At 42.6% G+C, this 17,440-nt stretch overlaps 1 protein-coding gene across 1 annotated transcript in view; it reads right to left on the reverse strand.

Moving 5' to 3' along the window:
• LOC140358520 (extracellular serine/threonine protein kinase FAM20C-like) overlaps positions 1-3,204 on the reverse strand; it is a 32,964-nt gene extending 29,760 nt beyond the window's left edge. Inside the window, exons 1-2 of the mRNA XM_072443412.1 lie at positions 2,414-3,204; positions 1,723-1,907 (exon numbers count right to left, since the gene is read on the reverse strand). Of these exons, the coding sequence (XP_072299513.1) occupies positions 1,723-1,907; positions 2,414-2,976 (748 nt within the window). The 5' untranslated portion in view covers positions 2,977-3,204. The remainder of the gene's footprint in view (positions 1-1,722; positions 1,908-2,413) is intronic.
• Between the last annotated feature and the right edge of the window lie 14,236 nt (positions 3,205-17,440).

Here is a 17,440-nt window from a genome sequence, read left to right on the forward strand (position 1 = left end):
CAATAAGCAAAAATGGAAAATGTCTATGTCTATTTGAGGTGAGCAACATTGTCAAAAGGGAATATATATTTTGATGTGATAATAAGTACCAACTGTTAGATGGATCTTTTGTGATCCAGAAATTTGGTTAAATATCTTCATTGTGGTTTAATTATCACGCAAATTTGATGCAAAAACTGTAAACTATACTCCAAAGTGCCAAAATACCCAAACTATGATACTGTAAATTACTCTTCTTTTTGTTAGCTTTTTATTTTATATTACACGAAACTGACTGAATATTCAAATGATGCATATCTCCAAATGTTTTACATATTTTGATACATGATCTCTTGCATTCTTATGTTAATCTACATTGAGGGTGTGTGAATCACCAAAAACAACAACAGCAAAAACAAGAGTTGATTCATTAGTCACACACTAAACATTAAGCACACAAAAGTCCACGAGCTTCTTTGCGGAGAATCAACAACACTTACCACTCTGCCATTCTCTCTACCCTTTAACCGTGCATTGATCAAATTGCCTTGTCTTCTTCTTCCCTTCCTGGCGTCGCACATGTCACCCTTCCCTGCCGGGATGATAAATCTGGCTCACCTGAACCACCTCACGCTCCCATGCCTATGATTTATGAGTCCATCTGAAGACTGAGCCAAAGGGCCACCACTGGACCCAAAGGAACGACAGAGGAAGAGAGACGGAGCATGAAGAAAGTGCTGAACAAGGAAAGTCTCCAAGTGTGTTTGGTAATTTTACTGAGACAGATAAGTGCTATGTGTGCACCAATTAGGCAGCACCAAAGCACAAACTCATACACTTCAGACAGGGATTTCAGACAGTTTTTGCAGACAGACGTTTTTATAGACTTGTCTGGACCTGAAGCTGTGGTACAGAGAAGACGGGAGGCATAAATGTGACATGATTATGAGGGATTGACAGGGATTAAATGAGCAATAAAAAAAATAAAAAAAATCTTTCTATGTCATGAAAGTTTTCAATATTCCAAATATAATCAGCCTAAATGGGGTCACTAAACCTTGGGCCCAAATAAAACTAAAATATCAAAATATCGAATTGTGCTTTTTCTGACAAACAGTGCAGTTGTGATTTGATTTTCGGTTTATGATGTAATAGTTGGATTACATTTTGAACCAGTTCAAGACATAACATCCGAGACAGATTTAACCGGTAAATCTGAATTTTAAAAAACCCCCATGTATTTCCATGTAATATTTCCATGTAATATTAACATATTGGTAAAAGGTCTACACTACAGGGTTAACTTCCTTTACGCAAATCATTTTGTTGTCTGTATTTACATATTTGTAGTCTTTGCAATCTGCTAATTGGGACCATTCAAATTCCAATTTTGATTCAATTGTGATCAATCTTGGAGCCATAATTTACAATTTAGAAGTTGCACTTAAGTATTCAGCACCATTTTGAGAGATTATTGACAATGCCAACTGCACAAAGTATTTTTTTTCTAAATGTGACATTGGACCAGTGCTTTGGTGGAGGTCTATTTCCATTTTTGAGATGACATAATCTCTTAGTGCACAATATATAATGAGTTTATTTGTATTTGTTAAAGATGGATTAGAGTAAAAAGTGCCTACAGCATGAATACAGTTGTCTTAATAGCATTAGAGGATATTTAAACTGCTCCTGTGAGTGAGTCTTGGACACACACTCGTGCTTCTAACAGGTATCATGACTCACCCACACTTGTGATCCTCTGACTGACCAGGTCTTTGAGCAGAGCCTCCAGCACCTCGCTCTGTCTCGGGTACAGCTCATAGCGGTTGATCCCAATGTGAAAGCGCAGCCAGTTTGGGTACGACTCCACTGTCCCCCCCGCCGTAGGGGAGAATTCATCCTCTTCACCATTCCCCTCTTCATTGTGCCTATAATCAGAACAAGGAGGACCTCTTTAGATTTATATATATAACATCTAAATATATTTGTGTCATGGCACAAAGCCTATAAATCAATACTGAAGAAAATATGGTGAGCGATAAAATGCATGGTTATGTAGACTTCAAATAGATCATATGCCAATAGTCCTATTCATCACTATAGTGGCAATTCTATCAAGATGATGGAGCTACAGGTATTAATAGTCACAAAATAATCATTACCAAAAGCATTTCCTGTGCCTAATCAATACAGTAAATGATGGGGCTTATAATGGCACATCAGCTTTAGAAAAATCACGGCCAGAATGAGTGACATTAAAACTACTATAACACGAGGAGGATAAATAAGCATATGGCTATAACCTACATTATTGTGTTAAAGCCGGTCAGAGATGGGTTAACCATAAGCCAGGAGCTTGCGTGAATAGCAAGGCTTTAATCTGAGTCTTACTGTCCCACTTGTCCCTCTTTTGTCCGCTCCTCGTCCCACTTACCATCCCTGGCTTCCCGTGGATCTGGGGTAAAACCTAATGTCCGTGTTGACGTTGAACAAAGCGTCATCGTCCGTGAGCGCCGGCAGCTCAGCCCGGTACAGCGGATGCTGGAACAGCGCGGACAGTCTGGATCCACCGTGTGCAGTCACGGTCCTCCCCCCGCTCGCGTCCCCTATGAGCGGTTTGTGCTGGTCCGCCGCTCTCCCCCCCGGAGCTCTCATCCTCCCCAACGCGGCCGCCCTGTCCCCGGCTGAGACGCGCTTCTCCAGCGAGTGGGACGTGAGGTTGGACCCGGGCTCGTTGCTGAAGTCCTGGAGGATCCTCAGCGCGTGTTTGTTGTTAGGCCAGCCCGCATCGGCCGGCATCCTGGCGCGCATCTTCCCCCAGCCCTGCGACTCTCCTCCCGGGTGATGCGCGCACTGGCAGCCGCCGTCCCTGGCGCCGCCGTCCGCTCCGGCCGCGCGCTTCTCCAGTTTGGGCAATAAGTCTATCATGATGTGCATCGTACACGCCACCAAAAACACCATCAGTAGTAAGACTTTGAATTTACGGAACAGGATCATCTTGAGGATCTCACACCGCCGACATGGATGGCAAACAAAAGTGTGAATGGATAAAGCAGCCGCGGCGATGTGAAGATATTCTGTTTACTCCGCGCATTACGCACGCACCTGGGCCATAACTCCAATGCGCGTGTGGCTCTTTTGTGTGTTCAGTCCAGGATCGCGCTCCTCTCACAGCTGGATGGAGTCATTACGAGGCACTGGCAGCGGCTCAAGTGACGCTCTTCATTCATGCCGTTGTTAAGAGAGAGTGTGTGTCAGACGCGCAGGGCTTTTTCCCCCCAATCAAATACACGCGACTTCTTCACCGGACTCTACCATTATTCCTCCCAGATAAGCACAGGTGGCCCACCGGCTGTGTGACGCCCTTTGACGCCCCGTCCCGTCCCCGTCGCGTGGCCGTGGTCGGTGTCGCTCGTTAAAGTTCAATATGAAGTCGCGCTGGCAGGTGCACGGCTGGCGCGTGTCATCCGTCCCTCTTCTGCCCCGCGTTGTCTTGGCGGCCGAGAGCTCATTCCGGGCGGGAGTGCTCAATATTGTGATGGAAGATCCTCGCTGTCCAGTCTTGTGGCGTCACGGGGAGGAGATGTGCGTGTGCGCGTCCGAGGAGCGCCATAGTGACATGAGAGACGAGCCACAGAAAGAAAGAGGTTGGACCAAAGCGGCCTGCAGTGCCTCTGAGCGCAGGCAGAGGGCGGTAAAGAGCGCGAGGGCCTGAACGGAGAAAATGTGCGTCCGCAAAAAAATAATAAAGGCACTTTTTGTAGTCATTTGTCACGTTATCTATATAGGACAAAGTCAGAGATTAGCACTATATCAAGAGCTGGATATGTTGTCCGCATATGTGGCCATAATAATAATCTAAATCAGTTGTTGTTGTTATGGAAGTGACAATTCATAGGAAACGTGCTTGATAAATGTTATTGCATCAGTAAAATAAATGACAGATCCCTACGTTTATATAAGGGCTATTATTTGACAGGCGTTTTCGTGGTTCATCAAAAGTTTAAGGCAGTCAGAAGTTACTCTGTGCCTGCGAGCTGTTCTGCCCCTTTCGACTTCTCTTTATTTCCCTTATGAATATTTTTATTTGAATCAAAGGGCTTTTAATCAGCTTATTTATCGTCCACCAACATTAATCCTATACACGGATATTGTGGAGCCAGTCCACACCTGCCTGCCTTCTCCCAGGCTATTTTCAATTTGCTGATAAAGTCAACGCACCTTTCATTAAAATTGGTCGAAGCAAAACACTCAAGCAAGAGCAATTATGGCAGTGTTTATTTAGACCCCACTGTCTTCAAAACTTCACTGGTGAGTTGTTAAATTGCCTCTTCTTTGAACTCTGCAAATCAAATTAGTTTCATTATTTTGTTTTGCGGTTTGTACTGCCGGGAGCCTTGTACTGCAGCTGGTAGCCCAGTGGATTACATTTATATGTTAAAAGGAGCCATTAATACATGCTTATTTGGGTTTATTTATGAGCTGTTCAAAGTAACATTTTGACGTTGTTGGCTGGTGCTGATCCTCCTTCAGGCAATGAGCAGAGGTTCATGACACAGCCAGATCCGTGCCTTTGAATAAAACCGCATCCAACTGCAAACACGAGCTCCCAAAGGTATGATGGCTGTCCCAATTTAGCTCACTACACAATGAATAGTACATGTGGCTATAAATGATGCTGTATGCATACTTACTTCAATATGCATGCATCTAGAACAGGTAAAAAATACAGATTGGCTCTAAACTTGAACTGGGTGATGTCTGTATTGGCATGAGTAACATGACCTGTTATCTGCAGAGTCTGTGGACCAGGCCCATTAGTTTGTGGAGAGTGCTTGGCCTGAGGCATGCCTCTGCCACTGAAGAGAAGAGCTTTTATATGGCAGACATTAAGTCAAATATTTGTATGCATTTACTGGGTGGGCATCACTGGCACTGCCCTAAATTGGTCAAAGTCCCATCTGTAAGACGGAAGGACCACATGCTCTGACCTGTGGGGTGCCCCGAGGGTCATACCTGGGACCCCTTCACTTCAACCTCTACTTGCTGCGTTAGGTCAGTTAATAAGCAGCAAAAATGTGTCCTATCACAATTATGCAGATCTATGTTTCACTGTCGGCAGGTGAATAGGGACCAGTGGATTCCAACAGATCAATGTGTGGATGCAGCACAACTTTCTCCAGCTGAACTCAGACAAGACTGAAATCTTTGTCTTTGGTCCATGGAAACAAAGAGAAATTGTTAGCCGTCACCTCCAGAGTCTCGCTCTCGCAAAAATCAAAAGTATAGTGTCTAAACCAGATTTAGAGAGACTTATCCATGTGTTTGTGTCCAGTAGATTAGACTACTGTAACGGCCGCTCACTGGCCTCTCCAAACGAGCTGTAAAACAGCTGCAGTACATCCAGAACGCTGCTGCTCGGGTCCTGACTAGAACCAGGAAGTACCATCACATTAGTCCTGTTCTCAGGTCTCTGCACTGGCTCCTGTGGCTCAGAGAGACTTTAAAGCAGCTCTGCTTGTGTACAAGTCTCTCCATGACCTAGCACCAAAGAACATCTCAGACATGTTAGTGCCATATGAACCATCTAGGACTCTGAGGACCTCAAACTCTGGGCACCAAACATAGTGACACATTTACTCTGACAATGTTCAAATCTAGGCTAAAAAACATTTGTGCATATGACTGAAAGGATTCTATTTGCAATCTTCTCTTTCATGTCTTTAAGGGTTTTGTGATTTTAATGCATTTTTCTCTTGTTGTGCGAAACACTTTGAATTGCCTTGTGTACAAAATTGTGCTCTACAAATAAACTTGCCTTGCCTTAACATGCATGTTTCCTGTATAACTTTGAATAATACACTTATATGACTTAAAAATACCTCATGGCTTTAGATGAGATGAATTAGTTTCGTCAGTCGAGGGTGTTAGGACGGCTTCTGATGTCACATTAAAAACAAAGAATAGTTTGTATATGGAAAACTGAACATGTCTGGGTCACTGTAACGATCAGAACACGCAGCCATTGACTTTAAAAACACAGAGGAGATTCATGGATTAGAAAGGGTTTATGCAGAGCAGCGCTTTAAGCTATGAAGAGGGAGACAGATGAAACATGTTATAATGAACCAGCTCCAGCTCCATAGACGTTTTTTATTACAACCTTAGTTACAACATGGTTAAAAGAAGCTAAAAAGGTCAATTTGGTGTCTGGACCATTTAGGTTTGAAAAACAGCTACAAAACTTGATCGATGCATAATAAATGTAATACACTCTGTTACTTACTAAGTCTGAGCATTTGTTAATTTCAACATGAAGCAACAATGGCATTTCAAAAGTAGATATTTAGTATATTAATGTAGAGTAATTGGGGGGCACGGACAAGGATGAGAAAGTGTCCTGCATGATTTAACCACAGATGCAGATATGGGTCTTGATTATGGATTTAATTCCCTTGAACAACATTGAATAAAAACTAAATAATGTAATGTAAAATTTGACTGGGTGCACGCAGGAACATGGTCTAAATAGTCTCAGTCTTTCGCAGTGTGACACGAACCTAGAATAATGAAATGACTGCTTCCACGCTGGTCGGAGAGAGCAGCTGCTGTGAAGACCTTCTTATCAGGATTCCCAAGAATAAAATGAGGTGTGTTAAGAGGGGCTTTATATGCAATGACCTTGAAAATTAAAACAGGAATGGAACATCACTTTTCTGATAATTGACTCCTGTATATAAATAGATGAACTGGTACATGCATGTGCTGTGATGTTGGATTTGCACATGTTCTCTCACGACATCATCAGGTTGGACAAATTTGAAGTTTATAGTCAATTTCATGCTCAAGTAGGCAGCAATAAAGCATTATATGAAGTTGTTAAAAAATGCGGTGAACATGAATAAATTCAACACTGAAAGTTACATGTTATGTCAACAGCAGATATGAGAAGCAGTTCTTACATTTCCTATTTAATAAAAGTTGGGAACATCGGGAACTCCAGTATGTCGGCCCTTAGAATGAGGTAGAATGAGGATGATCTAGTCGACATTTTTGAGAGTTTTTCACATGTTCTTGTCACTTTCATCAATCAGATCAACACGTTGCTTCACAGTGCATGATAAATAGTCCCTCATACCACCCAACCACACCCACAATCTGTTTCAATTTCAAAGATGACATTTATTAACAGTTGATAATGATTGATACAGAAACGTTCAACATTAATTGTGTTTTGAAAATCACTGTCTATTTATTTATTTATTATCAGATACAGGTAATGCTCAATCATTCAAGTTAAATATTGTCCAAATGTTTCAAATTGAACTTAACATATGAGTATTCTCAAAAATAGTTGTTTGATTAAAATAAGTTGACCGTTGAAACGTAAATACTTATAGATAGAACTCTGTGATTTCCAAATGCAAATCGCGTTTTCAGAATTATAAGGTTCCATCTGCAAATGAGCACTTCCCAAACCATCCACTTAAGAACATTTATTTTCTCAATTAGACGCTCCTTAGGGTGCTTTTTATTCCCACGCACAGCATAGAATAAATTGGTCAAATCTTGAAAAATTACAATCTCAAAACTAAACACCCAAACGCAGATAGAACCTCATGATTCTAAGGCGACGATGTGCTGACAAACAACTTTATTTATTTCTTTACTAGTAGCAATTCTCATCCATTAACCATGCACCACATTTATCCATTCGAATTTATTAACTTTAATCTTGGATGGGTGGGTTCACACTTGCTGTTCAGGTCCAGGTTTAGTGGTAGTTTTAGTCTCAGTTTAGTCTGAATTTTACAGTGCAAGTGCCTGGTAAATCTGTCCAAGCTGTATTTGAGTGAAAATTCATTACTTCAATTAAGTATTCCAACAAGAAGTGAACACAAGCTTATACAGCAATCCCAGAAACATGCTTAATATTGGTTTATAATAAGGCCCTGTGTTGATACCTTGAGGTTTCCGCCACAAAGTCCTGTACACTACAATGTTTGACTTCCCAGAGGCCATGTGGCTGTTGTTGTTGTCTTGTTAGCTCCCTGGATGTGACAGTGTGAAGCGTATACCCGGGATCTTGGACCGTTTGTCCCCCAGCACTGCTCCGACTCGATCTCTGCTCAACCAAACAACACTAATGTGCACCACAGCATAATGATGATAGTGTTAGTGAGGTGCCACTTCCTCTCATGTGTGTTTCTGTGGTTACTGTCTGCGCCCAGATGAATAAAACAAACACAAATGCTCAAAAAACTGAATCATAGAGTAGGAATGGAGACATATTATGACTCACAATCCACTCAATTTTAAATGCAATCTACAATACATTGAAAATGACAAGTCCATCATGTATTCTGGCATATTTCCTAAAGGCACGACTGTTTGTGTTCCCTCTGGCCCTCCTGTTTTTCCAGCAGAGCATGTGCGTGGCAGGAGGTGTGTCCGGCTTCTCCCAGGGCTGCAGAGGACACCCACCTGCGCTTCATCTAATCATCCATCTCCAGTATATCAGACCGCTCTTCTCACCATCACTCTGCCGGATAATTCCGTCATGTTCGGTAGTGTGGCCTGAGTTTTTTTTTTTATATCTCCTCACCTGCTGCTCCTTGTTAGTCCAGGTCCTTTGTGTGTCTCGCTCCAGCTCCTCGTGTCATCTTGTTTCTGCTCTTTGCTCCAGCTAACTCCTCCAATGCCTTTTGTAAAATAAACTGTTAAACCGGTCTTGTGACTCTGCGTTCGGGTTCAGCCTAAACACCATTACAACAACTTTGTTCTTTGTTTTGCTTGTTGATAAATATGACACTTTTTTGAGCTTGAGAATAAAGTGAACAAAATCAGAAAATACTTTTATTCAAATTTAGGGCTGCCAGACAAGTGTGCATCCAGTGGAAATGTAAATGTGTTTAAGAAGTGTGGCAGTTCTCCTCTCTTGTGTTCATTTGAAATGTGCATTTCAAATGATGTAAGTTGATGGTTGTGAATGTGGATGTTTTACAGTAGAGACAAGTTTCCCTGCATTTATCAAAAGGACATTTGTGACTGAATGATAAAGAAATACTTCAGGTTCAGGGTTATTTGTTGTCTTAGGAGGGAGATATTTCCGTCACATCTGTGAAAGGTACAATCTAAGCAAGCATTTTAAGAACAATTCAGTTTTGATATCATATATAGCTGTGCACCAAAGATTTTAGACCACAATCAAGCCAGAGTTCCATGTCTGAGTCAAAGCCCATTTACACAATCATTGTCCAACTTGTTCATTCCTGATGGTCTCATTATGATTATGACCGATTTCCAAATGACGATGAGTTCTGCACCTTTCTGAGTGAAACAGCATTAAGTTAGCTGAGCCACAATCACCTTTAGCTTTGTTGGTTCTTTAAAAAGAACTAACTGGGAACACGCTGTATCAGTAAACTGAACTAAATCGTTGTTTGAACAATAAAATACTGATGGACTGAAGTTATGTACAGGCTTTTTTGTGTTTTTCTTTTCCGTTCTGTCATGGTGTTCTTGGGCAAGAATGTGCTTGGGAGGAGGCACTGAGTATTTTAAAAGCAAATATAAGTTATATTATTTGAAGCTTATTAAAAACAAGGAAAACTACTAAAGTGACATTTCAGGCGTCAGCCCTTCATTAGACACAAGGCAAGGCAAGGCAAGTTTATTTGTAGAGCACATTTCATACACAAGGCAATTCAAAGTGCTTCACACAGCAGGGAAAATGCATTCAAATCACAAAGAAATTACAGAAACAGAAATACAATAAAATTAACTGAATTAAAAATTATCAATCCAACTGATTGTCTAAACTAATAAAATCACAAACAAAAGAGAAGAGTGCAAAGAAAAAATCCTTTCAGTCATATGCGCAGCTAAACAAAACTGTTTTTAGCTTAGATTTGAACATTGTCAGAGTAGAAGCCTGTCTCACATCTTCAGGAAGACTGTTCCAGATTTTAGCTGCATGAAACTGAAACGCAGATTCCCCATGTTTAGTCCTGACTCTGGGCACCAGCAGGAGGCTGGTCCCTGAGGTCCTCAGAGTCCGAGATGGTTCATATGGCACTAACATATCAAAGATGTACTTTGGTGCTAGGCCATGGAGAGACTTGTACACAAGCAGAGCTGCTTTAAAGTCTATTCTCTGAGCCACAGGGAGCCAGTGCAGAGACCTGAGAACAGGACTAATGTGATGGTACTTCCTGGTTCTAGTCAGGACCCGAGCAGCAGCGTTCTGGATGTACTGCAGCTGTTTTACAGCTCGTTTGGAGAGACCAGTGAGCAGGCCGTTACAGTAGTCTAATCTACTGGAGACAAACGCGTGGATAAGTCTCTCTAAATCTGGTTTTGACACTATATTTTTGATTTTGGCAATGTTTTTTAGATGGTAAAAAGCTGCTGATGTTATTGATTTGACGTGGCTATTAAAGTTCAAGTCTGAGTCCATTATTACCCCCAGATTTCTAATTTAGTTTGTAGGTTTTAGAGCGAGACTCTGGAGGTGACCGCTAACACTTTCTCTTTGTTTCTGTGGGCCAAAAACGATTATTTCAGTCTTGTCTGAGTTCAGCTGGAGAAAGTTGTTTTGCATCCACAAACTGATCTGTTGGAGGCAGTGACAGAGTGAATCTACTGGTCCATAGTCACCTGCCGATAGTGAAACATAGATCTGAGTGTCGTCTGCATAATTGTGATAGGACACATTTTCACTGCGTATCAACTGACCCAACGGCAGCATGTAGAGGTTGAACAGAAGGGGACCCAGGACTGACCCTTGGGGCACTCCACAGGTCAGGGTCATGTGGTCTGAGACACAGCTACCAATTTCAACAAAGTACTTCCTGTCTTCCAGATAGGACCTTAACCAGTTTAGGGCAGTGCCAGTGATGCCCACCCAGTCCTCTAGTCTCTGTAAGAGGATCCCATGATCGACAGTGTCAAAAGCAGCACTCAGATCTAACAGAATTAAGACTGAGGCTTTGCCCGTGTCAGTGTTCAGGCGGATGTCATTTGTCACCTTGACAAGAGCAGTCTCAGTGCTGTGATGAGGTCTAAAACCTGACTGAAAAACATCAAATGAGTTGTTTATTAAGAGGAAATCTGTGAGCTGTTGGTAAACAACCTTTTCAAGGACTTTGCCCCAAAATGGCAGATTGGAGATGGGCCGGTAATGACTCAGTACTGCGGCATCAAGACTGCTCTTCTTTAGGAGAGGCTTTATGACCGCAGTTTTCAAAGACATTGGGAATGTTCCAGATTGAAGCGACATGTTAACTATGTGAGTGAATGGTGCTAACAAACTGTTCAGCACAGACTTTAGAAATCTGGTGGGTAACACATCGAGGCAGCATGTAGATGAACTCAGACTGGTGATGATCTTATGGACAGTTTTGTCAGTTACTGGTGCAAAGTGAGTTAGCTCTAAGTGTCTTGGTGGTTTTAGGGTAATTTTTTGCATTGTGGGATTTATAGCATTTTTAATGCCCTGAACTTTGTCATTAAAGAATAATGCAAACTCATTACACTTGGATGTGGAAATGAGTTCTAACGGCAGCTGAGCTGGAGGGTTTGTTAATCTGTTTACTGTGGCAAACAGGACACGCGAGTTGTTACTGCAGCTTCCAATCATTTCAGAAAAATATCTTTCCCTAGTTCTACATAAGATTAGGTTGTACATGTTCAGCTTCTCTTTGTAAATCTCTTTTTGAACCTGGAGCTTTGACTTGCGCCATTTCCGTTCGGCCCTGTGGCACTCCCTTTTCTGTGCCCTGACCGAATCATCATTTCTCCACGGCGCCTTCTGCTTATTTTTAACCATTTTAGCCTTTATAGGGGCGATGGTATCCAGAACATTCAAAACACTAGATGTAACAGAGTTCAACAAATCATTTACATTAGAACATGAGACATTTTCAAAGTTTATCATTTCCATAAACAGTTCACCTGTGCCATCACTTATGTGTCTCCTCTGAACAACTGCACAAGGTTATTGTTAATGTAATATACAGAACTAGTGCTCCCTTCTCTTGCTCTCTTTCTCTCTCTCTTCCCTAGTTGCTTTTCTGAGAAACCTGGTCATTTTACCCTGCTGTGTGAGGACACGGGCAGCAGGTTACTCTGACATGTTGCTGGAGGAGGCAGCTCGAGGACGGGCAGAGTACGACTACACATTTAATTACACACAGTCCACAGTCCTGGCCCTCGCGCCTTCCTGTTGGCCCTGGTCACTGTACAGTTAGTTACACAAGACGTTGGCAGGGCTGCTGTCTCCCTGTTGGGCCACATCCTGTTAGCGCTCTGCTCCCACTCGCATGTTGACACACGGGGCACTGCAGGGCGTTGCTTCCAAAAACAAAGTCATGGTAAAAGAGGCTATTTTAAGGACATATTTATTTTCTCATTAGCTAAGTCACTGTTGTGTGCAAGGCAGTGGGATATGTGAATGAGTGGGTTAACAACAATGAGATATTCACCTTTGGATTCATCTGGAACCCTAAATTAGCAAATACATACAATTCTAAACCAGTGAAGCAAAAATAATGATACAAATATGTAACGTAGAAGGATGATTAATATTGGCAATTGAAGTATTTGGTAGCCTGGTTCTCACACTTTCACTGTCATATTTTGTTTTTAGAAACCTCTTTGACCTCAATCTTGTGACTTTTCATTCAGGAAGTTGGTAATTGGACGTAGGATGCTGAGGTTGAGAAGTGGGCAGGATTGAGAGAATAGTTTTAATTATAGGTGTGAGAGCCAGCAGTCTGACCATGATGACACATTTCCTGTGATCACAAGCAAAGATGCTCATTGATTGTTGGGGCAGAGGAGTCATGTTTAATTGCATTAGAATAATTGTGTATTGACAAGTGAGGTGAAGAGAAGCAGGTGCATATTTACACCAGTGAACCGTTCCATTGCCATAGACGTGAGTCATGTTTGCTCGGAGAAGCTACCAGCGTTTACCAAATCCTCTCTTTTAAAATTGAATACACTTTTTGAGGTTTTCAGCAGTTTTATTCAAACTTTGCAGAAGTAAAAACAATCTGTTTGGACCTCAATATCGCATTTTTACAAGAGGAAGTTTTGTGGCTCCAACTTAAAAAAAAAAAAAAAATATATATATATATATATATATATATATATATAGGCAACATGTCAATTTTACTGTAACATTAACTACTACTAAAAGCAAAATCTCCAAAATTCTCATCAATTTGTGTGGTAATACCTGTTCTGTTGAGCCAAGAGACCTAGCCAAATAAAGCTAGCGCACGTTAGCATTGGCTGTTTCCTGTTTATCGACGCATGACACTCGCATCAAGACCAAACATATTATATTTCCGGTGCATCATGCCACAGTGAGCAGATTGGGGTTATCACAGGGAGGAAACAATGGTTTAAGGGCAAAAAAAAAAGGTAACTGGATATTTCTGTTGCTGTTTGAATTGAATAACGTGTGTCATAACACCGCACATTAGTTAAGTCTATGTGTGTCAGGGGCTCTGGGGTCAGTCCCAGCACATATATGAACAATTTGTATGTATCACCACCCCCACCCCTGCCCCCCCTCCTCTCCCTGACCACCCACCCTTCCCTGCCCTCACCACCTTCTCCTCTGTTAACTCCTCTCATATCATAGACCTCATCACCGCTTCCAAAACCACCACCTGCTCTCTCGACCCCCTCCCAACGAATCTAACCAAGGCCTGCCTCCCTGCTCTCATCCCCCATCTCACCACCCTCTTCAACCAGTCTTTATCCCTCGGCCATGTTCCTTCCATCTACAAACTGGCCTCCATCACCCCCATCCTCAAAAAACCCACCCTAGACTCCGCCAACCTCTCCAACTACCGCCCCATCTCCAACCTGCCGTTCCTCTCAAAAACGCTGGAACGCATCGTCGCCGCCCAACTGCACACCCACCTCCAGTCAAACAACCTCTATGAACCCCTCCAATCTGGCTTCCGCCCACTTCACAGCACTGAAACAGCCCTGGTCAAAGTACTCAACGATCTCCTCACCTCTGCAGACTCCGGGGCCCTCAACATCCTGTTACTACTAGACCTCAGCGCAGCCTTTGACACTATAAACCATTCCATCCTCCTACAAAGGCTGCGCCAACTGGGTGTTGAGGGCTCTGCACTTGACTGGCTCACATCCTACCTCACCAACAGGCAAGAGTTCATTTCCCTCTACGGTCACTCATCCACCCTCTCCCCAGTAACGCAGGGGTCCCCCAGGGCTCAGTCCTCGGCCCCCTCCTCTTCATCTGCTACATCTTCCCCCTTGGTCACATCCTCCGCCAACTCAACCTGGACTTTCACTGCTACGCTGACGACACCCAGATATACCTCACCACCAAATCCACCCAAAACCCTCCCCTCAGCCACATTGAAACCTGCATCTCTACAATAAAATCATGGCTCACTCTCAACTTCCTCAAACTGAACAGTGACAAAACAGAGCTCCTCCTCATTGGCACCAAATCCACTCTCAATAAAACTGGTCCCTTTTCACTCAGCATCGACACCTCGACCATCACCCCCTCTACCCTGGTACGCAATCTCGGTGTCATCATGGACCCCACCCTCTCCTTCACTCCCCATGTCAGCCACATTGTCAAGACCTCATACTTCCACCTCCGCCGCATCGCCAAAATCCGACACTGCCTCACCCTCCCCGCTGCTGAATCCCTCATCCATGCCTTCATCTCCTCCCGCCTTGACTACTGCAACTCCCTCCTCACTGGCATCTCCTCCCATTCCCTCCACAGACTCCAAATGGTCCAAAACTCCGCTGCCCGCCTCCTCACCCACACCCGGTCCCGTGATCACATCACTCCCGTTCTCCGCTCTCTCCACTGGCTCCCCATCAAGCAGCGCATAAACTTTAAAATACTCCTCCTCACCTTCAAAGCTCTTCACCACCTTGCCCCCCCCTACCTGTCTGACCTCCTCATCCCCCACCGCCCCACCCGAGCTCTCCGATCCTCCTCCTCTCTCACCCTGACTGCACCAACATCCCGACTCAAAACTTTTGGCGACAGAGCATTCTCCCGAACAGCACCCCGACTCTGGAACTCCCTCCCCCAACCTGTCCGCCACTCTCCCTCACTCACAACATTCAAATCCCGCCTAAAAACATACCTCTTCACCCAAGCCTATGACCTCCCCTACCCCTAGCCTCCTCTACCCCATTGCCTACACTTCTACCCCCTGTTACATCCCCATCTTTTTCTCTCTACTTCTTCTGTCTTGTTCATTTTATCTGTATATTAATGTGTTCTGTACGTGTTGTCCCCCCTGTCTGTAAATACCCCCCCTTTTTTATGATGTTCAGCGTCTTTGGGTCACTGAAAAGCGCTATATAAATAAAAGTTATTATTATTATTATTATTATGTAATTAAAGTATGCTATAGTCCAGGGCATTTTAGAGACTACAAAGCTGCAGCTCAAATAAGCCTATACACATGGTAATATGTTGGTATTCCCTGTAGTCTCTGGTCCATGTGGTTCCCCTATCCTCTGGCCTGATAGAGCCTCTCCTGCTCTGCTTTTCTCACACACGAATCTTCAGTGGGTGCTATACACAATAAGCTTTATAGCCTTTATTACTGAACAAATGTTTTATCTTGCGTTTATGATGATAGGACACTGCTCAGATGGAGAGTCTATGCCAGAGATTCGGTTCATCCAGATGGCTTTGAAGAGACTGCCAGACCCAGTGATCACAGGGCAGGCAGGGTCATTCTGTGTCACCCTGTTGCTTTCCCTGTCCAGGTCACTGTGGTCCGAGTCAAAAACATGTCATCTATGTCCACAGGCAGCACTAAGGGCATCAAGTTTGGGACCTTAGGTTGATCTATTTGCATGACGTTTGCATAATCACTTTCTTCATACATACAAACAATGTCCAAATGTGTTAGATTCAAAAAGTGCACTAGCACTTGCTGTACAATCACTCACACTATCGTCTCTAAGTATTCCAGACAAGCATTTCCCATGTCACAAGATATGATGATTATTACAGAGCTTATTCGTGGCCTAATGATGTATCACATTTAATGCCCAATGCAAACAGTCAGTGATTTGATTTTTAACTGCCACATTGCCAACTTAAGAATTAGCAATGTGACAGCTCATTTACATAATGTATGTTCTGACACAAATACTGTTCCTGTTTGTTAAAGTCATGACATTGTGTTTTTTCTAAAGACAGAGGTTCAGAACATTTTAGACCAATGCAAGATGGAATGTGGAATTAGCTCTTTGTATTCTGGATGGTGTGAAATGTGTTGCTTGTACTGTTTGATGTCACACTCAAGGCCACAAGTCAGTGCTCTTAGTGCCAGCCTCAAGCAACGATAAATTAATCAGGTTATTGATGAGGTGTGGAAAAAGTAAAAAAAAGTTTGTGTAACATGTATAAAGAGAACATTGATTGTGATCTTCAGTTTTGTTGTCTACAAACTACATGTTCCAACTCAAACTCAGACTCACTCTGTGAGATTCACCTTCAGGCTTTGGACTGAACTCTGATCAGCTGCACTTTAAGGTAAATATCTGGTATTTACTTTCACTGTTTGGCCAACTTCGGCTGGAATAAAGAATATTTACTACAGAATAGGATTTGCACCAAATGTACAAAAACTTGTACTAGTGTATTAAAATGTGTTTAAAAATGTGTTTATCATGTTTGGCTGTTACTGTAACAACCATACTTTATTCATCAGTCCATAAATACAAATGAATGCATGTTAAAGTATCATTACGAGATCACAGTGTTTCTTCTATCACACACAGTAAATATGTGGGTTTTTGATCATACACTGTAACTATGTATCTCTTCTATCATACACATAGATGTTTTTTCAATGCTTCACAGTAAAATAAATCACATATACTGGTTCTTACCACTCGTGCGGCCCTTGTGTAATATTTTGACATCTGGACTATTTACACTGCTAAATATTTCAAACGTTAATGCATATTTAATGCCCAAATGTGCCTTGTATTTCTGGGTGGTAAATGTTGTCCGCCCACAGCCGTCTCTAAGCGTGTCCTATACAGACATTACCCACAATGCACCACAGAATGTCCCAGAGCACTCACGCCGCGTGCCTCCTCTGCTACCACGGCTCACATACAGTGAAGCAGTGGTATTGTTCTACTCTCCTCTGGGGCAGAATGATGGACAGAGCAGGTGAACTCAGTGTGGTAAAAACAGTATCATCTGAAAGTGTTCTTCTGGAGCCGGCCTGAGGTCACGTTGTCCCTTCATGATAAGAAAGGTTGTTCAAGGTAAAGCTAACAGTGTAAAGTTAGTCAGAATTAAATATAACAAATATAACGTTCAAGGCTATAAACATTTTACTAATTCATGTATTGGTCTGTAACTGGTCTGGTGACAAAAATAAAGTGAAAACACAATTTTTCAACATTTGCA

This window comes from Eucyclogobius newberryi, unplaced genomic scaffold (genome assembly GCF_026437365.1).
Source record: "Eucyclogobius newberryi isolate DKJ021-1_F unplaced genomic scaffold, fEucNew1.0.hap1 SCAF_13, whole genome shotgun sequence".
NCBI classification, from domain to species: Eukaryota; Metazoa; Chordata; class Actinopteri; order Gobiiformes; family Gobiidae; genus Eucyclogobius; species Eucyclogobius newberryi.